The following is a 26506-nucleotide window of genomic DNA, read 5'->3' as shown; positions in this document are numbered from 1 at the left end:
AAAAAAAGAAAGAGAGAGACCCCAGAACCAGTAGAAGAAAAGAGAGGGCTCAACAGCATGAGGGGTTCAGAATGTGGAAGGGGGTTCTGAGGTGTGGCAGGGGGTTGGGGCACAGGAGGGGGTTCGGGGTGTGGACTCTGGGAGGGAGTTTGGGTGTGGGAGGTGGCTTGAGGGCTCTGGGAGGGAGTTGGGGTGTGGGAGGGGGCTTGGGGCACGGGAGGGAGTTGGGGTGTAGGTAGTGTTTTGGGGTGAGGTTGTACGTGGTGCTTACCTTGGACGACTCCCCGCAAGTGGCAACATGTCCCTCAGCTCCTAGGAGAAGGCAGAGCCAGGCAGCTCTGCATGCTGCCACCCCCCGCAGGCTCTGCCCCCCGCAGCTCCCATTGGCCATGGTTCCTGGCCAATGGGAGCTGGTACTCAGGTTGGAGGCAGTGCACGGAGCTCCCGTGGCGGTCCCTCCGCCTAGGACCCAAGAGACACGTTGCTGCGCAGAGCCAGGTAGGGAGTCTGCCAGCCCCATGCCAACCAGACTTTTAATAGCCTGGTCAGCGGTGCTGACAGGAGTTACCAGGGTCTCTTTTTGACCAGGTATTCCAGTCAAAAACCCGATACATGGCAACCCTAAGCCTTGCAGGTCAACTTCCAGTATAGGAGAAATCAGTGACACAGAGTCTGAGTACATTCTAAGTGTAACTTGTTTATTTACACACATACACCAGTCCTGGTCACAAACAGCATGTACGGTAATTTTTTTTCCACGAATGTCAGTCCAACACCAATGCCCAGTTACCAGGGAGCAACTTTGCCTCCAGAATTGACTAATCAGATCCCAACAGTAAACACTCCTTCTGCTTGCATAGGTCTGTCTCCAGCCAGAATGGTGTATGATCAAGACTACCAACCACCACAAACATTCCTTCCAAGAGTAAAAACTTGCTCACACACCAAGGAAAGGAACTTGGAAGACTATGTATAATAGCACCACCTGCTGACATCGACCACAACAATATGAAATGACTGGATGCACTGCAAGTGAAATGTGGTTGCTCATGCAACACTTATTTTTATTTTGCCAATTTTAGGAGTCTCCAGAAATGGGAAAATGATGCTAGAAGTAATATAGATACTTACTCTGTGTATAATGTAAACTAATCTGAGATTTTCTAAGAACTACCTGAAATACAGTTCACGGAAATAAAGATTTTAGCACTTCCACTGAATTTCAGCAGAAGTCTAATTTATTCAACTAGAAATATAGGTATATCAAATCAACCTGGTCAAAAAATTATACCCTGAAGACTACACTCAGAATCCCAAAGCAACTCCCTGTGATCTAGCTCTTGTCCTAAAGAGTAAGAAAAGCTTCCTAGAAGATGGAGGCAAATGACAGTCCGCGCTTGTCATCACAACATACTTCGTGCACCCAAACCTATTGTTTGCACATAAGAGAGTTTTGGTCATGGTTTCTGTGGAAAACAGAAACTTGGACTTGGGTTTGTAAAAGGCAGAATTTTCTGTGCGTCTACGTTAATGGTGAAGTCTTGAACTGTTAAACAACTCGATCTGGGCTCTCATTTCCAAAAATGACAGACAGAGAACATTAATTTATCCACAAAAGAAAAAAGATGTTGATATTTTTCTCCCTTAATCTTGAAATGACCATCACAAGAAGGAGATAGAAAAGAAATGTGACATAGAACAGAGCCTTCTTTCTTTAGGGACAGCATGAACAGACTATAAGCAGGGCTGATGGAAAATGCGGATATACTTCCAGGAGATTATAAAAGATCAGGAAATCTTGAATCCACTGCTATCATATTTAAAACTAGGAGCTCCCACCTGGAACTTTGTTTCACTCCATGGAAATTTACTTGAAATTTCCCCTCAGACACACAAAAGGATTACAGTGGAAAGGGACAAGTAATCTTAAATATGTTTGGGCCATGTTATGTATATGTAAAATACTCTGCCAATTTTTCAGAAACACCTGGACAACTTCCCACTATCTTAGGTATGCAAAGGGCACTCCCTAACTTTCTTAGGAAAAGGGATTTGATAGAGTTCTGCCACACTCTTTATCACCTTATCCGGAGTCTCACCAAATGTGGATGGAAACTGGATTTTTCCTAATGAGATGGCAGAAGAACACAAGCGCAACTACAAGTTTCTTCAGCGTACCATGGATGCAATGAATCATTTCCTTTTTTCAATAGAAGTAATTTAAGGTTTCTTGTGCACTTATCCAATATTGTTTTATTCACAAAGGCCTAAAATTCAGGGAGGCATACAGCAAAGTGAGCAAATGAGAACAATAAAATAGTATGGAAAAATAATCCAGACAATGAATGACTTCACCATCCTATTAAAAAGGAGCAAATTTAATACATGCAAGTACAAGTATGTATCCTTTCAATAGCATGAAGGTCAGAAAAAAGCAATAAATAGATTATATAAGACAACTGCAGTCTTGGTGGGAGAAAGAAATTTCCCATCATATGAAATGGCTTGAGCACTGAACCTTAGGAAATCCAGTTATCCTATCTTCAAGTGCAAAAGGGCAAAAGAGCCAAGTGTACTGGACTTTGCATGTTATGAAAAATAAGAATATTATTATATCCCCTTCAGAAAAGTGAAGTTATGGTAAAGCTACCGACAAACATATAGTATATGTAATACAACATAAAATATAGTAATTTTCTTTGTCTGGCAGCATTGACTGGTACAATGATGATGAAGACATTAATGAAAGTCAGAAACAACAAAGGGATTAATCAATTAGCAACAGACTAGGCAATATGTATTACGAAATTATTGTAGAGGTGCAAGGCATTTCCGGGGGATTAGTAACCAGCTAGGAGAAGCTGAAGGCTTAAGGTGAAGCCGAAGGCTGTTAATCCCATATAGAACACAGAAAAGTATTTAAATTATTAGTGCTATTATAAGCTAAAACTAAAACAAATATTTACACTTTTTTTTTCCTAAATGGGATGATAGAGAACTACATTACACATTAGTCTGACTGCTTGGATCATCTCTCAGAATATCATTCACTTTTTAATCACGTTAATAAAACAGATGAACAAAAACATGAGGTGCTAACAAAGAAGCTGAACCACTTACAGGAAACTCTAAGCTCAGGAGGAAAAATAACTAATTTATAAATCTTACTATGCAAGTCAAGGAAGCTAGTTTATGAAATGACTGTATAAAAAAAGAAAAATTGTCACTTGCCATCTGAACTGATACCCCCCCACAAAGCCATACAGGATCTCACAGTTTATCACAAATATGATGAATATTAAAATAGAGAGATTTAAATCTTAATAATAAAATGAGCACCAGTTACTGTTCCTAAATAAGCATCATTCAGGATAACCCTTCCTCCCCCCCAAACCAATGGTTACACTGGCTGATTCATTTTGGCTGACTCCTACCCATTTTGGCATTAAGCACCAACTCTTTCCAGCGGGCTGAAAGTCCTTTTCAGCTTCTTTATATTTAAAGTGCTCTAAATAGCTTTCAAGAACTTTAAAAAGAAATGAGTTTCTGAGTTAAAGTCTGAGGTATTTTCAAGAAAGTGGTTTTGTTAACACGCAGGCTGCTGGGAACACCTGTGAATGTTGAGTTTAATTGGGCTGCAGCTGGTGCTGATTGTACGTGGGTAACTGCCATACTGATTGACTGGCTGCACACTGTGTCTCATTTTTCTTTTTTTCCTTCCTTTCTAGCTTGTTCCCCTGCACCCCCAAGTAGATGTTGTAAGGGGTTGTGTGTGAGAGGGATTAGGAACCTAAACCGGAATGGTATCCTGTGGTTTGTGAATAGTGCAAATTGTGGTGCTTCCTGGATGAAGACTACCTGAAAGACTGTTTCTGCATGGCGTTCACCTAACTAGGCGCTCTAAAAGGAAGATTATGGATCTGGAGTGCCAATTTTCCCACTCAGCATTCAGAAGAGTGAAAAAGACTCATAAATGACATTTTAAAAAGACATGAATAATCCCAGGGCCAAACGCTGAGAGCGAAGATCTATGTTTTTACTCAGTCTTTTCTCATGCAAACTCCCATCAAAGTCAGGATGTCTGATTCTCCTCTCACGTAGTGTAAACAAGAAGTGACTCCACTGTGTAAAACCAGCGTAACAACATGTCTATCTAGTGAATTAGTCTGCACTAGAGGGCTGTGTCCACTAGCATGTTGCGCCCAAACTGGCCCAGGAAGACCCTGCTGGCATGCACTAAAAGTTCCCTACTATGCATTAATGTACTTCTGTTTGAACAGTATAGTAATTTTCAGTTGTGAAACTGTTCTACATTAATGTGCTCTAGGGAACTTTTAGTGCACACCAGCAGGATCCACAGAGGCCAGTAAGCACACAACAATCTAGTGTGCACTGGAATCCACACCCCTCTAGTGCAGATTAATGCACCATATAGAGAAGTCCTAAGTGAGAAGAGAATCAAACCCACGAAGTTTGTCATGGAAGACTCTTAAAAATCACAGATTAGAGAGCAGCCTGGCAGATGAACTGTTGCAGGCACGGGTTTCAGAATAGCAGCACAGAAGACAAGGAGGAGGTATGGAGATAGAGAGCGCGCTAATTGTGTGCTAAAATTGAACTTTGCTTCCCAATGATTCAGTGAGAACGAAACAATAACTAGGTATCCTTAGGTTTGGACTTTTCATACAAAAGTGGATAAAAAGCACATCAAGGTGCCATGCAAACTCAGTTTTCTTTAAAACAGGACTGAACCAAAATGCTTTTAAGTAGCTAGAAATGGAAGTTTTGGGTATCATTTTTGAAAATTAAAGGTTTTAAATCAGTATTTGCATCTTACTGTGAATAATCTTGTTTTGTCTGCAAAAGAACCTGAGGGATGATAATGAATGCTGTGCCTGAATTTTTTATCTTCTCTTAGGTTATTATAATATTTTTACTCCTTTAGGAAAAGGATAACTCCAAAAGGGATGGAATAACTCTGATTATCCTGCAAAGTGTCCCCATTGATACAAAACCAGAAATGTTACTTAGATCAATTACTCAAAAGATACATCAGATCCTTAGAAAGACAAACAATCTTCAATCTCTTCATTATGCTGAATACAGTTCCTTTTTAAAAGGTTGTGTTCTATTTTTGGCAATTTTGAAAAAGAACTAATATATCACAAACATAGTGAAGTAAAAGTACATTCACAAAACAGTTCACATTATGTAAAGAATCTCGCTATCCATTCTACAAGTTCTTATACTATACCCATCACTCTAGCACTGAGTGCCTCCGGTAAATACCTGAATACTAAATTAGAGCCACAACTAGTTCACACAGATCTTGACCAGTAATCACTATTTTATATTACTTTCCTATGTCACAGGGTTGTTTTGACAATAAATACATTAATGATTCTGAGGTTCTCAGATACTATGGTAATGGAGACCATATGCGACTAAGACAGACACACAGATATCACTTCAGTTTTTAATAATATGTATTTCAAATGTTATTAATTTCTTCAAGTAAAAGTTCAAAGATCAGATAAAGCCTATAGCATCCTAAATACATGAGCAACATCTTGAGACATAGGGCTTTTATTTTGATACTCTCCTCTACAATAATGTGCTTTAATAAAATATTATCTATATAAATCAGTGTGCTTCTTTCCTCTTTCTGGTTAGTAAAAACAAGAGTTCAGTAAAAGTCATAACATTGAATAGTTTATTAAAGAAAAAACAGACTTGTAGGAAAGACGACGGAACTTTGCAATTCATGATTGATGAGGATTTCCTGTAAACATGAGAGAGGACAGAAAGCATAATTTATGTATATCCTCCATCTATGATCCAAAAGATTGGTCGACCAGTCTCTGCTAGCCAGACACAGGTTCAGAAGAGCAGGTTGAAGAAATGTAATGAACAAAACCTGCCATCTCTACAGATTTTATTAGATAACATCATTAAAGGACTGGAAGTTGGTGTTTAGAAAAGAGGACAAAACATGAGCGTCAGGTTAAAAAAACAATGTGCCATGCTTGAGGAGAAAACCTCAATCGTGAATGGTAAAGCTTTCCCATGTATTACTACAAGCTTGCTTCTATATTTAGTATGAAACCAATGCTTCACTTTTTTGTTTAACCATTTATACACACAGAGAGGAGGGCATTAGGCCTTTGTGACAAATGTGTAGCATAGGTTTTGCAAGTGCTCACACCATTTGTGCACACAATCTGACAACGAGAGTTCCATGCCTGTGGTGTCTCCAACTGTCATCACCAGAACCCATAAGAACCTCACAAACAGGCAAGGGAGTGATCATGGGCAACTGGGCAGTCATTATGGAACTATAGAGGCAAGGTAATGTTATAGGTAGAGAATGAGCTTGACATGCCCAGCACATGCAATTGCTCATTTGGCACTGCAAAACCGAGGGTCATTTGTGTTTATGTGGGTAAACATCACAGAAAGCTAGACATATAAATATACATATATGTACATGCATCTGTGATGCTTATCATTCTACGATGCTTACATATATATATACACACACATACACAGAGAGAGCAGAAGAGATAGAGGAGGTACATGCCTAAAATTGACCACAAGGAATATCCAGGAACTACAGCATACTGTATGTATGATGAGTCTAAAGGGAATAAATCAAGATCTTCAACAGTATATTCAAAAGAGTCTTTGCATATATTTCTATTCATTCTGGCATGATTCAACAGCCAGAGTGAATTTTTGAATGTAGTTGTAATCTTTATTTTTTCCAGTGTCTCTTTAAAAAATTACTACATATGGTATCTTTCCAAGCAATATATTAAACGTGTAAATTCCAATTTAACATTTGTAACTACAAGCCCAAAATACCGGTTACTTTCCAAAATGTACTAAGTTGATACGGATCCCATCACTCTGGCAGAGACATGGCATAGCTGAACCTTTAACAAAAGAATTTTGTAACATGACGAGTTTTTACATGCTGGGACAAAATATTTTTAAACAGCATTCTCTGCCAACTTCTAGTTTCAGCTATATTTGTGCAACTTAAAACAAAACAAAACAAAAAAGCCCCCCGTGTTTCCACACAAGTTCAAGCTGCATTTCTGGTTAAACTCAAAAATTATTTCATTTTTATATAAATATTTCAAGAAAATTTAACCCATTCCCTTAGAGGAAAAGCAGGAAGCCAAGCCTCTAGAAAACCAGAAAGACTATACATACATATGTGTGTATGTATCTATCTATTTAAAAAAAAAAAAGAGTTTTTTTCTTATACATACACATACAAACACTTTTAAATTAAAAGTAATTAACAGTGTAGTGTGTTCTCACTTACAGTACACTGTTACTGCAGAGAACACGTGCATGGAGCCACCATTAATATGCTGAATGCCCCGCAGCAAGATGGATTGAATTATGCCAACTAAAAATCTTCTGAGACTTACAGGACATGTCATAGCTCTAGGTAGTGCTATCTTGGGGACCTATGCAGAAAAAAACTGCCTTTACAGCTGCTGGCTTACAACAGGCATTACAGTTATGGCATTAAACAGCTGCTCATGACTGCTCTCTTCTCAGGAGCAGAGTTAGGGAGACCATCTTACTTTGACATGATGTCAGGTGACACACACAGTGTATATCATAATGTAGCCTGGGAAGACAGAATATTCTGCAGCTGCCCGATGTTTAATCAGCTGGGTCTCACTTCTCCCAGTCTGATTACTCCTTTTTAAAATTCAGCTGGGTGAAGAAATCGAGACCTTTTGGACTCCTGTCCAAACAAGGCACGCAAAGAAAGAGAAGGAATTTTGTAAGGTTCCTCATGCCCTACTCTATGGGAACTGGGACAGCAGCCTTCTCTTTAGTAGGTCAAGAGTAAGAGATTTATCCCTCCCTCTGTTTTCTTCCTTAACAACCAAAGAACACCCTGGACTTGTCCTTCACTCCTGAGTGTGTCACAGAGCAAGAGCTAGTACTCTAGTAATTTCTATGGGTTGCTACAGCCAGTGAAAGGAAGACAGAAAAGTCTGTGGCATAAAGATGATCAAACTTTTCTCCCCTTTCCACCTGACTAGCCTCACAACTCCCAGTAGGTAGTGGTCTAAATTAGTTTCTGATTCTTTGCAGCAGGCTGTTTTTCTGAATAGTGACCATGGCTGTCTGCCACCGATCCTGCAAAAAAAGCCGCTCCCGCCAAAAGCACAAAAAATCAGGAGAGTTTTTACCTTGAATAAAGGGAGGAGAGCAAGAAATTCGGTTAAATTCACTAGGAACCTTACTATTTCTATTGATTTAACATGGAAGGCACAGATACTATGATGATGGGCAGCTGTACAAAACCAATAGATGAGAGAATATTATACCAGTGATTTACATTTTTGTTTAACCATTTATACACACATGTGGAGAGGGGGATGTTAGCAAAAATTTAGATAAGGCCCTTGGACCTTAATGTAAGTGTTGTACTGTCCATAACAAATTCTCTTGCCTTTGTATATAACATTCCCCCATGTCTAAATGTCCAGGGAACTTCTCTGGGGAAAACCTGCAGGAAGGGAGTCATTCCCCTTTGGGCAAACAGAACCCTTTGGGCTAGGGTTTGGCATACGATTGAGCTTAGTGTTCAGCTACCAAGCCCTACCAGAACACTGTGATATCCAATGTCCTTTGTCACTCTCTGTGGACATTCTCATGCATGGGTATTATTTTTATTTTCATTGTGGTAGTGCCCAGAGGCTCCCTTTTTTCCTGACTGCAAACAGAATCCCTGCCAGGGTAAACTCCTATACCATCACAGGGATGAAAGCAAGTTGGGGAGAAATGGCTGCTTGAAGAAGCTGCAAGTGTCTTAGATGACAGGGGACATGTGGAGAAAGAGATGAAAAAGGTGAACTGCTACAGACTTTAAAAAAATGAGGAGTCCTTGTGGCACCTTAGAGACTAACAAATTTATTTGGGCTGCACTATACTCAACTGTTTCATCTCTACTCCCATATGAGGGTTTTAGATAGGGTACCACCTGGTTATGGACCAGCTGGCCATGAACTCTGGACTCCCTCAACCTGCCCACACAGATTTCCCCCAGCTCTAATGTGAATGGAAGCCCTACAGAACACAGCAAGTGAGTGGGGAGTGGACCCATCTAAATAGACTCACTTTGGCTTGCTACTCCTGTATCAGGCAGTGGAGGCAGATTAGCACTTCTGCTTTTGAGATATATACTCCTGCAGGTAGGTTGGTGTGTAGGATTTAGGAAATAATGGAATATAATAATCTTTATTACAACTTCCCAGGTAATTACAAAATAAAAGAAAGAAAACTCCTGGACTTACAAACAACAATGCACTGCAAGTCTGATAGCAGATGCTGTACATGCATTGGTTTGTGTATAGAACCTGGAATCAATTATATGTTTTCTGTCTGTCTGCTTTTTTGTTTTTTTTTTTGTTTTTTTTAAGAAAGGAAGGATTAAAAAAAAGTCTCCACATTCCCACCACCGATATCAAGTTGCAATACATACCATGATCACCATAAGACTTCAGGGTAATCATGCACATTCTTCATCCTATAAGACAACATTTTAAAGGATGAAGTGTCAATGTCAGCTTGGGATTTCATGGTTTCCGTTGGTTTGCATCACCCAACATTCCTTTATTTACACATATGCCCAAATTTTTAAAGTCAGGCATACAAAATTATCTACGCTGATCATGTGTGCATGAAATATCTGAAATGTGTATTAAATGCTGCCTTTGAGTGTGCAAGTTGTGCAACACAATGACATTTCAAATTTTCAAAATCTAGCCCATAATATAATGTACATCATTTTCTATTTAGCAGTTGTATGTGATTTGCAATATTTACTTTGTAACTATGATAGTTTTGGCAATAAATATGTACTTGTAGGCACAGTGAAATCTTCTAATGGTGAAGTCAATTATTTCACAAAACCATTACTGAAACTGCAATTGCCACATTGGAATGCACTAAAACAATTTGGAACTTTTATTTGCCTTTATTAAATGGTGTTTCACTAAAATAAAGTCTGCAATAAGCACGTTATATTGTAAAGCTATGCACATGTATACCACTAGTTCCCCCAACAGGATACTTTACTTTGCTACAGATCATTCAAAATCCTATGTAACAAATATTTAAATGTTTATGCTGCTTTTTTGGGGAGACGAAGACCTTCTACTCCCAAATGGACACAGTATTCAAATTTCACTGCCAAACATTATATCACGTCCTTCCCAAAGTGAATTTTTAATTTCCTAAGTTGCATGAGAAATTTTCAAATAGTCTTGGCACGTACTTCACGGCATGCATGGACCTAATTGCAGGAGTGAATGCAGAGTCAGCCCTAATGGAAACCTCCCGACTAACTGAACAATTTCTGCAAAATAAGTTAGATGGTTAAATTCAGTTCCAGAAACCACTGCAATTCAAAAAATGATTACAAATGTAATATAATGAGCTCTACGTAAGGAGATACAGGTGTCTTAAACATGTCGCACAAAATTTAATGATTTTCTGTTTTCATTTTTTTCTAGTGTCACAATTCACAACTCGCATATGTTGCAGATGGCTATAAATCTTTGCACCTTCTCCATTATGAAAGACCTTTTCCTTCTATTCAATGTTCTTTATTTTACCTTAAGTCACCCTAATCATGCTCACATCTACTACTGATGATTATATTAGCCCTAAAAGAGTCCTTCAACAAATGAAAAGTACTGACTTCCATTCCTAAACGTCCCTGCTTCCAATTTTCTAAAGGAAATTAAATAACGTATAAATTAAATCCTGGGCTCAGACCCAGGCAGCTGAACATTGCTTTGTCCTTTCAAAGTGAAGCGGAAGTGTCTGCTGCAGAAGGGACAAGCCAAGAGAAATAAAGCTTAACCTCAGCTCCATGTGAAAGCAATTTGGGATAATCGAGGGAATCTGCAAATAGGTTAAGAATGGGACCACATACTAACAGGAGAACTATACATGGAAGTCAGAAATGTATCAAGAGCTGATCTCTGCCTTGGGAAGTGACATATTCTTAATATTGTTTGCAGTGTTATAGTTGTGCTGGTCCCAGGATATTAGCGGGACAAGGTGGGTGAGGTAATAGCTTTTATTAGACCAACTTCTGTTGGTGAAAGAGATAAGCTTGGGGTGGGCTACAACAGGCAGGAAGAAGAGGAGTCGACAAAGAAGAAGAGAAATCTATTTATAGCTGACAATTGTCAGGTCATGGTAATCTTGCCATTTTTGAGTTTCCTTGATTTAGGAGTAAATTCAGGTCACACATCTTGAGAACAAGTCAGCTATGTAGCCAGTGTTGAAGTCGATCATCATTTTATTTCTTTATTAAAACAATTTTCTAGTTGTGCCTAACTCAGCGCTCTAGCTAGCCTTCTCAAACTGGTGGACTGCAAAGCACTTGCTGTTACCCACAAACAACTGGCTTGTCACATGGGTCTGGCCCCTCCCCTTTAATGAATATCATCATCTGAGAAATGAAGAAAACTAAAAATGTGCTAAATACTGTCCTAATATTGTCTGTCATGTAACTGCTGTAATTACCACAGGGCTTTATATGACTAATGGGAGGAGATATATTCCATGAGATGATTCTCTCTCTTAAAATGAGGTCCACATCATCATCATTTTTTAATGAAAGCTTACAGTAGATCTGAATACCCTCAGAATTTTGCTTCCATGTGCATGGGGGCGGGGAAGGTTCATTATCTGAACCCAGCTCTGAATTTTAAAGTTGAACTTTATCTGCATAATTAGACTTAACCAAAACCCTAAGTATAACCCAAACTTTGGTGGAGTGGCAGAGAAAAAGGTAGCTGAAATTCGGCTAGGACATCTGCACTTAATCAATACCATCACCACTATTAATTAATAAAATCTTACTTGCCTTATCTCTAGAAAGCTACAATATAAATAATTTTAGAAACAATACAACTGACCATTTGGCTTCATGGACCAATCACTTGCCAGAGAAACAAATCACAGCAGAAGATTTCAAAATCTATGGCTTAATCTACTAAGCAACAGGAAGCCTGATTTTCAGCACATCATTTATTCAACTAACCAAAAAATAAACTGGGCTGCTGGCAAAAACATGAGATTTGCCAGTTTATGGTTATTATGTACAAATACGAATTTCAGTAGAACTTTGTTTGACTGTTACAAGCATGTGGGGGAAACAATCAATGAAGCAAGTAAATATTCAGAAATTATTTTAAAGTAGAGTTTATATGTACATCCCATTGTATTTATTTGTTAATATTCAGAGAATCTAGACTAACTGCTAAAACTATTTAAATCACAGTTTATAATTCATCCTAATGTTAGGCATTCTTGATTTAAAAAGAATATAGATTAACCAAGAGGCACCAAACATTGACTTTCTCCATACATTTTATAACTATCAGAGTAACAGTATAAATTGCATAAACAACAGATTTAAACTGGCAACTCAGTAAGTCATGATCTTTAGGATTTTCCTTTCCTCATCCTAATCACCCTTCACCACAAAGATTCTATACTCATTAAACATTTGTAGTTTATAGATTCATAGATACTAAGGTCAGAAGGGACCACTCTGATCATCTAGTCTGACCTCCTGCACAGCGCAGGCCACAGAATGTCACCCACCCACTCCTATGAAAAACCTCACCCATGTCTGAACTATTGAAGTCCTCAAATCATGGTTCAAAACTTCAAGGAGCAGAGAAGCCTCCCTCCAGTCAACCATGCCCCATGCTACAGAGGAAGGCAAAAAAACCTCCAGGGCCTCTCCAATCTGCCCTGGAGGAAAACTCCCTCCCGACCCCAAACATGGCAATCAGCCAAACCCTGAGCACATGGGCAAGATTCACCAGCCAGATACCCAGGAAAGAGTTTTCTATAGTAAATCAGATCCCAATTAAGTTAAGGCAGTGTTAAAAAAAACAAACAAATCAAACAAGGAAATAAAGTCCTTAGGACTTTATATAAACATGACTAGTCAAATCATCTGTCAGACCTCTAGGATTTCTCATCACTTTGTCTTTGTAGGGCACCAAATGTCATTAACAAAAAAACACTGAACATGAAGATAGAATTAGAAAATTAGTAAGTTTTCACAGGATGTGGTTGTTTGCCTTTTTAAATTTAAATGGAAACTATGCTGCTCACACATGAAAAGAGAAGGAGAACCTAAAAAGGGGAGAGGTACCTTTCTCTCTTTCAGGCCCTGCTTCAAGAAAGCATTCCTATTCAGGAAAGCACTTAAGTACATGCTTATCTTTACGGTCCACTGGAGTCACTAACCTTAAGCATATGATTAAAGTTAAACATGTGCTTAAGTACTTTTCTGAATAGAGATACTTATGTGCTTTTCTGATTTGGGGCCTAAGCGAAGTCCCACGGGGAAATTTACCATGCATGTATTCAACTAACAGACAAATTATTCTTGGTACTTTAAGATGATACTTAATTGTTCTGCAAGATTTCAGACTCAATAATAAGACTACTTCTATTAAAGAGTATGTGACAATTCTCCCCACCCCCCAAAAAACAACAACCTCTGAGTAATTCTTTCCCCGCCTCCCCAGTATCTGCTAATCTCTTAAAGGAAAATGACTTTTCATAAAGTTCCATGTCACAGAACTGCCAGTTTTCTTTTGAAAAGGAAGGCACCTTTGGATTTTAAATCTTTGGGCTCCATTTCTCTGATAAGCTAGATAATTCCCACATACCACAGAGACTGCTTCTTATGTGAGATCCCAAGTATTCATAGTCTGATTAAATAACTAATGCCAACATATTTGTACTGGTACTGATGGCTCAGAAGACTGGTAAAAGAATCTTTATTAATAAACATAACATATTACAGAGTGCTTTATATCTTAAGCATAGTAGAAATATTAATTAATAGTTACCTCTTCTAGGACAGTATTCTGAATGAGGCATAACATCAGTAGCATTCGATATCATGGATTCCCAAACACACTCATTTTAACATAAAGATTCTCTTATGAACCACCTTTCCTCCCTTTCACGATTGCATAGACCATCTCCTCCCATTTGTGATTGCGTGACATCCTTGAGTTGTTAGCTGTTTGGGGAAGGGGCCGTTTTTTTTGCATATGTTTATACAGTGCCTAATGCAATGGGTCTGGGGCCTCCTGGCAGTGCATATTATTGCATACTGTACGAGTCATTAAAATATTAAACAGTTAAAAATCGATCACCACTTTTCAGATACCGATCTCCCTAATAAAGGGAAATTTTGAGTAAACATGAGGATCTAGTGGTCTGAAAATAGAACTGGAAGTCAAAATTCCTGGTTCTTGTCCTTGACTCCAATAATAATGCCCTCTTTGGCCTTTAACAAGTCACTTAGGGCCAGAATTTTAAAGGTATTTAGGCACATAAAGATGCAAACAGGCACCTAGTGGGATTTTCATGGACATCTAGGAGCTTTTGCAAATCCCACTAAGCACCAGTGGGCCCTTTAGGTGCTTAAATACTTTAAAAAAATCTACCCCTAACTCCTCTGTTTTAGTTTTCCCCATCTGTAAAATAGGGATGTCAGTGATACTTACCTATTTATATACCTATCCAACACACAGGTGGATTGTGAAGATTATTTAGTTAATGTTAGTATAGCCTTCTGAAGACTGAAAGTGCTAAATTCTGTAGGTGCTAAATACTGACCTATTAAGGTAAAATAATCTTACTGATATATTTGCTGCCTAGTTCATTAATCTGCTCTAAGGTATTCCACACCTAATTGGAGTCTGAATATCACTGTGACAGAAATGAAATACAGATATCCAATCACAAATCATGAGAAGGATTTCGTCTCAATACAGACTTTTGTATAGGAGTGAAAAATCCCAAGGATGTTTGAATGAATAAACTGCTCTCTGTAATACTATGCTGTGTCCTCTAAGCATAGATAAAAACCTACTCGAGAATTTGATAAACACATGTTCAAGTGCAGCTATTATCCGGTGTTCAACCGTGCACTTCTGTATAAAAATAAGGAACTGTTTATGTACTGCCTGATGAGTATATTGTCCTTGTTTACAGAATAGCACTTCATAAAAAGTTAACTGGAGTTTATTAACAATTAACCATTAGAAGGTAGTGTGATGAATCTGATAAATGGGAAATTACTATTCCCAGCAGAACTATGACTCTTCACGATGGACAAGCAGAAATATCCCATGCCCCGGCCAACAGAGGGAGGAGGAGGGAAACTCTTTGAAAGAATCTCACCCAGGAAGCAATCTCTCTCTGGGGAAGCCAGTGAATGTAGTGAGGAAGGGAACAAGCTGCAGCAGGAGCTAGAAAGCCATGCTTGGAGGCAGCTGTGACTGTAAGACTGTGTAGATGGATTCAGGTCGGTGCATAACTTGTGGGAAGCAGCCGAAACTTGGCTGGGGCCTGCAGCCAAAAGTACATTGACCCACTGAACACATTAAGGGCAATATAGTGTATATGTATATATTGTAGTATGAGCATTTATGATGAAAACACTCATCTATATAATACACAGTTGTAGGCTCTTGAGAGAGAGATTGTCAGTCATATAATAAAATGTATTTTCATATAAACTTGCACCAGCTCTCCTATCAGCCACTGTAGGGATGAAGAATCATTGGGTATAAGTCTACTTTGGCCATGCCTCCTCTAGCCTGCCCCTGCTCTGCCTCTACTACATCCTCTGTACACAATAGAACATGCCTTGCAACTAGGAATGCTATGAAAAAGGCAGAAAGAAGGCTCTGTACATGGTGTATAGGTGACCTGCATCAGCACTCATCACCAAAGTAGCCTTACACCTGTCCTGTGCCCTTTTCCACCAGCACAGATAGCTCAAAGGTCAACTATGAATCTGGCCTTAAGTGCTGAGTGCTCTACCAGGAACAGGCGCAATGGCTGTAATGATATTTGAAAGAGTTCAGCACCATACACTTTCTTTCATTAGGTTTATATCTTATTCACCATTATGTCTCTCCTGGCATAATACTGCTTAAAATTAATGACAGCAGAGAATTTGGCCTATTATTATTTTAAAATTTATTCCTGTAGTAAAGAGCTGTTTTGGTGTTTGGAAAATTGTTTACTCTGTGTATCTTGCTAAATACTGTACCTCAGAAATATTAATTGTGCATGAAGATTCCTCTTTAAACAGTTCTTGAAAATGAACAAAAGCAGACAAATATGAATGAAAACAGGCAGGATAAAATATATTTAACAAATGTGAAAATTAAACATTGGGCAGTATGCTTTAAAAAAAAACAAACCCCAAAAAACCCATTAGCTCCTAAAAAACTCTATGGTTAAATAATGTAATGGAAGACAAAGTAATGCAATCAAATGGGATCAGCAGTAATTTATCCTGCAGATGATTTATGCATGACAGCCATATGTGTTTGTTTATGGAATCTGCATCTGGTAATGTGTTTCTGAAATAATGGAAAGTTATAGCAGAAAAATGTGCTATGCTCCCCAGATGGACTAATTAAATCTCCATTTAATTAAAAAAATTGAAAAACAAATGATAATTGTCAGCAGACCATAAAAAATAGAGAACACTAGCATTACATATTATGGGCACAAAATATATTATGGTGACCCCACAAACATAATAGAGGTATAATTTAACACTGTTCACCTGTGTAAGAGTGTGCAGATACACACTTCTCTCCACCTTTGTCAGTATAAGCAATGTGTTAATATTTTTCATCTCCCTTTCTTTTTCTAAAAATGCAGGGTAAATATACATTTTCTTCTTGAGGCCATGCAGAATACAAGTATGTTTCTTTCATGCTATTCCAAGAGCATGAGACACCTTAGATATGAATACATATGAGAGAATGTGGGTAATAACAATGGTATTAAAATGCAAATACTATTCTCCATAACTCATACTGGAAGTTTAAATGCCTCTTTATTTGCATTTACAAGTTATCTAAAGTAACACTCCTGGTTCCAGCACTTCTCCCCCACCCCTCCCCCATGACATTTCACAAGAGCAATAATAAATCATGACATTCATTTGTTTAAATATGTATATTGACTTCATTGTGATATCTGGATGCATATTACAGGAATTAGAAAAAATAGCTGCTGCCAACAATTAAGCAAATCTGTCTATGCACCTGATCATAGAAGTGGCCTGTATGGGGCTCTGACCCGGAGCGACAGTTTGCCTCCTTTATCTTTTAATATGCTTGTCTGAGCTCCTTGACTTTCACACGGCACTGCTGTAGCCTCTGTCCACCAAGCCCTGTGCTATTTTGGCATATATATTAGCATTTCTTCTTTTTGATTGGAGTTCAACCTGCACAGATTCTTCTGACCATACAGCAATCAGATCCAGTGTCTCCCTTTCGGTCCATGCTGGAGCTCGTTTCGAATCTGGGGGGACTGCATGGTCACCTGTGCTGCTGAGCTTGCCATGCTGATCAAAGAAGAAATGAAATTCAAAAGTTCCTGGGGCTTTTTCTGTGTACCTGGCTAGTGCATCGGAGTTGAAAGTACGGAAAGTAGCAGTTACATTGGAGCAGTCTGGGATAGCTCCTGGAGGCCAATACTGTCGAATTGCCCCTGCACTACTCCAAATTCGATCCAGCGAGGTTGATATTAGCGCAACTCCCCTCACTGGGGAGGAGTACAGAAGTCAATTTTAAGAGCCCTTTAGGTCAACGGAATGGTGTTGGTTGTGTAGACGCAAACATTTTTAAATCGACCTAACACGGCTAAATTCAACCTAACCTCGTAGTGTAAATCAGGGCTATATGATTTTACCCTAAGGGCAACGTTCCTAACCTAAGATACTGGAACTAAGAAATGACATTTTTTTGTGATTGTCTAGAGCAGTGGTTCCCAAACTTGTTCAGCTGCTTGTGCAGGGAAAGCCCCTAGCGTGCCGGGCTGGTTTGTTTACCTGCAAGTTCGGCCGATCGCGGCTCCCAGTACGTCCCTCGGCCTGCACCGCTTCCAGTAGCTCCCATTGGTCTGGAGCAACGAACCGCGGCCAGTGTGAGCTGCGATTGGCCGAATCTGTGGGCACAGTAGGTAAACAAATGGCCCTGTCCGCCAAGGACTTTCCCTGCACAAGCGGCGGAATAAGTTTGGGAACCACTGGTCTAGAGCAAGTGACTTATGAGAAAAGTCTAGGCTGTCAGTAGCGTTGAGAAATTCCACTGGAGAATGTTATTAATTTTCAAGGACTGGCTCCATAGCTGAGACACGAAACTAACTCAGAGTGTGCTTCAGAGTGTGCCATCAAGGCACAATCATTGGCATAGAACAGTTCCTGGATGAACACTTTGATCACCTTGGCATTTGCACGTATATGAGAGAGATTAAACACTGGCCAGTGCAAAAGCATATAAAGATGCCATCTGAAGAGCCATGGAGAGCTTCCTTTAACATCGCAGCAAAGAATAGCTCAAAAAGGCTAAGAGCAAGGACACAGCCATGCTTCTCTCCATTTGTGATCGGAAATGAGTCTGTTAGATCACTATCAACACTAACTCTTCCAACCATGCCTTTGTGGAATTACTGAACAATGTTAATGATTTGACTCAACATCCAAATTTAGTGAGCAATTTCCAGAGGCATTGCAGTTGATCGTGTTGAAAGCTTTGATTAGATCTAGAAACACAAAGTGGAAAGGTTGATGCTATTCATAACATTTAATGATGAAAATCATGTCAACGATGCTCTGCTGGGCATGAAAGCCTCACCAAACTACAGTGTCACCCCAAGTCAACATAGAGTGACAAAAGTCTTGACCAGCCCATGTGTAGGTTCACAACTATAACTCCCAACAATGACCACTGCCGGTCATTTCACCATTCTGCCATCACTGCAGGACTTATTGGATTGTTGAAGACTGCTTGGGAATTTGTTTAAAATGGATGAGCAATGTTGCACCGATTCACTCACTCTCTTGGCCAGCCAGACCATTTCCAGTGGCAGCGTAAAGCCGAGACAACTGAAGGATTTGTTAGCTGCAGGTTTGTTTTCGGAGTGACCATCTCTTAGACCAGTTGCAAAGTTGCCAGGCTAACAAGCCTGGTGTGCTCAACCAGAGCTCTGTTAGCCTGGTTATTTTGGAATAGATTCTTGCAGGCTCTCATGGCTACCATAGTGGCCCAGACAGAATAGCTCACCAACCATATGTCACCCTACAAGGCAATCCTCTACCTGCCCTGTTTCCATCTTCCCACCACGTGGAAGAGGGTTTGGACTTACGGAACCAGCTTTCACAAAGCAAAGAACTATCTATTCAAAACAAAAGCATTGCAGAGAAAACCCATCCTCCACCTGGAAACCATGGCAAGTCTAAAATACTTCAGGTCCTCCCACAGGAACTTAGTTCTTTTGGTCACAGTCTCATGCCTGTCAGTTCTCAAATGGTCTGAGTGACCCAACGGTTAGGGCTTTTATTTTATACAGTTTGTATTCTTAGATGTTTGAACCATGTCAGACCAATCTGTGTGCTGTTTCTCCAGCGAATGAAGCTTCAAAAGGCTTGTTACCTATATTGTTTCAGCACTGGGGACTTGCATTAATTTACTGCCCCCTCCATCCCCCATTGAATTTTGTTCCTGCAGGAAGCATCCTTTATCTCAGTGGTTCTCATCCAGGAATCCAGGGGCCCCTGGGGGGCTGTGAGCAGGTTTCAGGGGGTCTGCCAGGACCAGAGGGTCTGCAATGGGGCCCAGGGCAGAAAGCCGAAGCCTTGCCATATGGGGCTGAAGTCCGGGGCCCCAAGCCCTCTCACCTGGGGCTGATGCCGAAGCCTGAGCAACTTAGCTTTGTGGGGCCTCCTGTAGTGTGGGGCCCCGGGCAACTGCCCTGCCTGTAGGAGAGCACTTCAATTTCCCTGGACACTCAATAACAGACTTAAATGTGGCCATTCTTCAACAAAAAACCTTCAAAAAGAGACTTCAAAGAGAAGCTGCGCAACTGGAATTAATTTGCAAACTTCACACCATCAAATTAGGCCTGAATAAAGACTGGGAGTGCCTGGGTCATTAGAAAAAGTAATTTTCCCTCTGTTGATACTCACAGAGGGAAAATTGTCTACTGTTGGGAATGGGCCACATCCACTCTGTTGGGATGTGGCCCATTGTCTACTGTTGGGAATGGGCCACATCTACTCTGATTGATTTGGCCTCGTTAGCAGTATAAAAAGTAATTTTCCCTCTGTTGATATTCACCCCTTCTTGTCAACTGTTGGGAATGGGCCACATCCACCTTGACTGAATTGACCTCATTAGCACTGACCCCCCCCCACTTGGTAAGGCAACTCCCATCTTTTCATGTGCTGTAATATATATACCTGCCTACTGTATTTTTCACTCCATGCATCTGATTAAGTGGGTTTTAGCCCATGAAAACTTATGCCCAAATACATTTGTTAGTCTCTAGGGCAGGTCTTCACTACCCGCTGGATTGGCAGGTAGTGATCTATCTATCAGGGATCGATTTATCGCGTCTCATCTAGACACGATAAATCGATCCCTGAACGCGCTCCCCATTGACTCTGGAACTCCAGCTCATGAGAGGCGGAAGCGGAGTCGATAGGAGAGCGGCAGCAGTTGACTCGCCGACGTCCTCACGGCCAGATAAGTTGATCTAAGATACACCAACTTCAGCTACGCTATTCGTGTAGCTGAAGTTGCATATCTTAGGTCGACCCCCCCCCTCAGTGTAGACCAGGGCAAAGGTGCCACAAGGACTCCTCATTGTTTTGGCTGATGCAGACTAACATGGCTATCTCTCTGAAACCTATTAACGCAATAGTCTTTGAGCATGTATCACAGTGACCAATATCAAGCAGGTGATCCTTGTGCAAAACACAATTTCTATCAGCCATGTCAGATTCAGCATTCAAATAGTTTCAAGGGTCACTACTAGTCATTTGATGAAGATAGCAAACACCATGCACTGAATACTGTTCAGAAAATAACCAAGTTGGATGGCATTTTATCTTGTTCATGAATCCTGGATTGCAGTTTCCATTAGCACAATGGTTAATTGCTTCACAAGAGGAGTATTAAAGGTCCTCTCAGATCAGACCAGATAGATTCTGAACCATCCCATGAAGACCATCTATAATGCCCCAGTTTCTCCAGAACATGTCAAGATGACAGGTTCAATATATTGTTTGACATAGACAATGAGTTCAAAACAGATGATGAGCTTGTCAGATATAGGATATTTTGGCAGTTGTGGTCTCTGAACTACTAAACTAATGGATGAGGCAAATGATGACTCAGAAAAAGAGGCTGTCTCAAGGGATCAGCAAATCCTTCAGATCATCAGTCTTGTGCAAAAGACCACACACAGTGAATGTTGGAAAGACTTGGGTGGTGCCACTGAAGCTAAAGAGCTCAGCTTCCAAGATCAATTGGCAGCAAAGGACACTTGACTCTAATTAATATACTGTAGTACACCAAAGCAATTTTTCATTGTGTTTGTTATTATTTGTTATTGAAACTAAATAAAACACTTAATAAATCTAGAGTGGAAAAATAATTGGTAAATCAGAATACTATAGGAAACAATCCTGCCATGGCAGAAATGGACTAAATCAGTGGCTCTCAACCTTTCCAGACTACTGTACCCCTTTCAGGAGATTGATTTGTCTTGCGTACTCCTCATTTAAAAGCTACTTCCTTACAAATCAGACATAAAAATGCAAAAGTGTCACAGCACACTATTACTGAAAAACTGCTTACTTTCTCATTTTTACCATATAATTCTAAAATAAATCAATTGGAATATAAATATTGTACTTACTGTTCAGTGTATAGTATATAGAACAGTATAAACAAGTAATTGTCTGAATGAAATTTTAGCTTGTACTGACTTCACTAGTGCTTTTATGTAGCCTATTGCAAAACCAAGCAAATATCTAGATGACGATGTACCCCGTGGGTACCTCCAGGGGTACATGTGCCCCTGGTTAAGAACCACTGGACTAGATGACCTGATAGCTCTCTCTCATCTCTCAAACAAAAATCTTGTGAGTACAAATAATTTTCTCTTTATGCCACTTGTTCATTTTTCTGGCAAGATATTTAACACTGCTTTTATTTATTTTTTCCTGCTGCGTCTTTCTAAGTGTTCTTGGGTCTATGGAACATATTTATTAAGACATTTCTTTAAAAAACAGAAAAACTATATCGTCAAACCATATAGGTACAGCTGTAACACTGCAGAATCCTATTCGCCCGCTTCTTTTCTTTCCTCAACTTTTCTCTATTATTTACTTGCAGAACATATGAAGAATGGCTAGAAGAAGAGGCACATCTGGGTTTATGTTCAAAATGAATGCTTTTTATGATGACTACTCCCATGACCTGTGCAATAGATTAGATTAGTCACCCACAAATATGTCTAACTGTACATCATTTAACTAAGTTTTCAATAGAAAAATATTAATTTAAACTACAGAGAAACTAAATGTTTCTTCATAATCTGACTAGCACCTTTTTCCTATACGCCTACCCTTTCCTCCAGAGGCAGAAAGCTTTGTCTACAGTACAAGGGACTGTAGCTTCTCTGGAAGCTACAGGTGAGGAAATATCTTCAAAAACTTACCAACATGAAAGCTAATATGAATAAAGCAACACAATGGTCTGAAAGGACCATTACGGATAGCATTGTGTTCTTGATATCTGTTCTGATCAAACAGTTTATTTAGTAATGGGAAAATGATGACTTGCACCCAGAAACTAACTAAAAGTCATTGCTGCCTATGAACTACCAAGGTCTCGTAGGTGCTATGATAAAACAAATAACGAAAATACATAAACATCTGCTGCACCCCACCCTACCTGAATTTGCTGAGGAATTCTTTATGTTTGGTTTTCCACTTGGAATGCAATCTGTTCAAGACAAATCTGATTTATTACAGTTTATGGGAATCTTCCCAACAAATTTAGAGTTTTCTTTCATATTTGTGCACAACTGCCAGGAACTAGGTATGTTGTTAGCCTTTCTTTCCCTTTCCTCACTATTGCACACTACCCATGAGGAACATACAGTTTACAAGAGAAACTCTATAGCACAATTGTTGTATATATTTTAGTTAGTCAAGAGTTCAACCAATTCTATTATGTTATGAGACTTAACCAAAACTTAAGATAATCCAAATTTTTTGATAGTCATGAATAAAAAATAAAAAAAAAAGTACAAGATTGCATGAACTGCCTTGACTTTTATAGTTATTTTTTATTAAATAAAAGTTTGTTTTTAAAAACTAGTAACAGAAGTTATTTATATTTTTTAAAAAAGCATCCCTGGATATTGCTTCTACAAATACATTTTAGAATAATACTGTAAACCTGTCTAAATGAAGTAAAAAAAAATTTTTTTTTTAAATATGCTTTCACCACATGTTGCTGAGATGGCATGTGAGAGTTTCTGTGTCATCCTAACAAGTGATCTTCCTCACCATGGCAACATGATTCAGAAAAGCATTAAGCATGTGCTTAACTTTAAGCAAATTAGTAAGTCTATCGCTATTCAGCAAAAAAATGTGCTGAAATAACCTGCTGAACAGGGAGGGGTTATGCAGATATTTTAACTTTAAGCACTTGGTTAAGTGCTTTGTTGAATCAGGACCTATAAGTATTTCTCCTCCCCCTCCCCCAAGTATTGATAACAGTGCAAAAGTCAAGATATTCTTTGAATAGTAAGTAATCAGTCTTCCCACTGACCTTTTCATTTTCCAGTTTCATTTGAACTCTACATACGTGGTACCTGGAAAATTATTTAAAACTACAAATCACTTTTCAACAATTTCTTTTTTACAGGCTGAGGTGGGAAAAGGAAACTAAAACAAAAATTAAATGTATGTTTATTTTACATTAATATACATATATGTACACATGGAACATACCACTCTTGAGGGGAAACTTGTTTAATGATGGAGAATGAACAACATTTAAAAAACCTGTATCTTTATATCCATTCATGTTTCTTCACAAACTAAAAAAAAAAAAATTTTTTTTGGGCTACGTCCAAATCACAAGCAGCCTCTGTAATTAATTCCTGTCTAAATACTGCTTACTAAATTCTCTCTCTATGAAAACTAAGGTTATTTTTTCTTCTCATGCTGGTCTTAATTAAATTTTTGCTATTAAACGCTATTTCTAGTGTAAGTGACTTAAAAGAAAAAATAATAACTCCCTCACCCACAAGCCTCATTTAAGTGAAAAAATGCCTGGTAGCTAAAAAGTACTGGCATTCTGAATACCTAATATAATAAAACTCTTGGGTTCTAAGTGGGTGATGTGACGCTGGTTGACCAGGTGCCAACTCATACCAACTCCTGTGGGCCTCACTGAACACTGACAAATGCACAGGTGGAAACCAGTCTACGTCACCTGAGTGGTAGTACTGATGTACTAAATAGATGTTAGAGTTATAAGACTGTGTCTAAACTATGAAATGCTTGTAGGACGTCGCATGTATTAATCTTCCGTATAATGTCTGTATCCCATGTTATAAGGTAATATTTAAGCGTTTGCTCTGTAACTATAAAAATGTTTGCTAAGATTGTAAAAACCCCACAGTCAGGGGAGAAGAATTAATAGGTGTGAAATACTAGTTTACCACAAGAGGTGTTATCTCCTCCCCAACAAAAGACAGCCTGTAGACACCAGACAAGCCATTGTGGAAAAACAGTGGACAAAAGGCTTTGTTGTTTCTTTCCCCCACACACCTGAAGAGGGTACATGCACAAGCCCTCATCCCATCACAGCTTGAATAATGAGGGAAGGGGAAAAAAATCCTTGTTAAAGAAAAATTGTTATTCTTGTGCTGTTTAAACTCAGAAGAGTGAAGATTTCTAAGCATCAGCAAGGGGTCTCCAGCTGTTAGCTTGGGTTAGCCCTAAAGGACATATAAAGCTTGTATATTATAGCAGCTACTATAATCTTTTGGAACCTAATACTATATCTTGTGTATGTGTATGTTTGCCTGTGTTAAGCATGTAAATAACTCATTTCTTTTTCCTAGTTAATAAACCTTTAGTTAGTTTATTAGAGGATTGGCTACAAGTGTTGTCTTTGGTGAGAGATCTAGGATGCACTTGACCTGAGATAAGTGATTGGTGTTCTGGGACTGGGAGTAAGTTGAATACTGATGTGATTTTTTGTATAATGGATCATCTATCACAAAGGCCAGTTTGCCTCAGTGGCAAAATAGACAGGAGTCCCCAAGGGGACTGTCTGTGACTACATGTTAAGGTTGTTATAGTGCTTGAGGAGTTCACACTTGGTACTTGGTTGGTTAAATCGACTTGCAGAACATAAAACCAATCTGGGGTTTGTGCCCTGCTTCTTGACAGTCTGCCCTGAGGTTGGTAATCACGGTCATGAGCCACTCCAGACAGCTTGACAGATGAAAACCAAGGGTTTTAAGTAGGCAAAACTTACTGACTGCTGTTTGAAAGTAGAGTGCACTCTTGTAGGACATTAAAGTACAGGAAATAACACCAGCAAAAAATTATGGACAGTAAATATATTAGGAATGTTTGTTTCTTTTTGCGTTCTCAAAACACCGGTAAAGAACTATTATTTTATGCTAAATAAAGTATTTCAAGAAAGAAATACTTTATTTAGGAGTAACAAAGAGAAAGATAAATGATTACTACCACATATAAAATTCAAAATAAAAGCCTGTCTGTTATCACAGCTCAGATATTAATGTGTGTGTATTTGCTTCTGCTGCCAAATATTATCAGTGTTGTTCTGACATGTACGGAACAACCTGTTCTATATGGATTCTGACTGGATAGGAAATGGCTCTAGTTTTGACACTCAGAAGGTTGTTTTGTTCACCTTGAGTAACCACAATGTGAACAATGATCATTTGAGAATACTTTGTATACTTAAGTTTCTGATAAGTCTTACATTCCATCTTCACCAGAGGGTGAGCAGAAGGATGTGGTGATGAATCCAAATGAGCAAGTTCATGTTAGCATGAGAAACAGACATCTCAGAATGCCTCAGGTTATAATAATATTTAAGGCATGATACACCTGTTTGGTTTTCACATGGGTCTATCTTTGTGCTGGGTCTCAGGCAAAGTATTAGGAACATAGGAATTGTCATGCTGGATTGTTCCAGTGGTCCATCTATTTCAGCATGTTGTCAATGACAGCAACGGCCAGTACTAGATGCTTAAGAGGAAGGTGCGTGAAGTCAGAGGAATTTATAGAATAAACTGTCCCTTCCATGGGGAAGTTTCTTCCTAACCTCTGTAAACTAGTGGTTGGTTTATACCCTGAGGATCTATTAATCTTATCTAATATAACTCTAAATTTTCTAATGAATCCATATAAATGAATCCTGGCTACAACTGCAATGACATTTTTCTCAAAATCTCCCTCCATTGCTGTATGCCAGTGCAGTTTCAGCAGTGCTATTGATGATGGGAGCACAAGTATAGTTTACTCACTGGTACAGCTGTT

At 39.1% G+C, this 26506-nt stretch overlaps 1 protein-coding gene across 3 annotated transcripts in view; it reads right to left on the bottom strand.

Annotated features, from left to right (window-relative positions):
- SPATA5 (spermatogenesis associated 5) overlaps positions 1-26506 on the bottom strand; it is a 309590-nt gene that overhangs the window by 3083 nt on the left and 280001 nt on the right. The window contains exon 16 of one of the 3 annotated variants that reach the window (XM_038400582.2): positions 9518-9562. The exons of the other annotated variants lie outside the window; for them this stretch is intronic. Within the exon in view, the coding sequence (XP_038256510.1) occupies positions 9545-9562 (18 nt within the window). The 3' untranslated portion in view covers positions 9518-9544. The remainder of the gene's footprint in view (positions 1-9517; positions 9563-26506) is intronic. 3 annotated transcript variants of the gene reach the window in all.

Source organism: Dermochelys coriacea, chromosome 4 (assembly GCF_009764565.3).
Source record: "Dermochelys coriacea isolate rDerCor1 chromosome 4, rDerCor1.pri.v4, whole genome shotgun sequence".
Classification (NCBI taxonomy): Eukaryota; Metazoa; Chordata; order Testudines; family Dermochelyidae; genus Dermochelys; species Dermochelys coriacea.
Note: the sequence above shows the minus strand (reverse complement) of the source record. Positions and strands in the feature narration are given on the sequence as shown.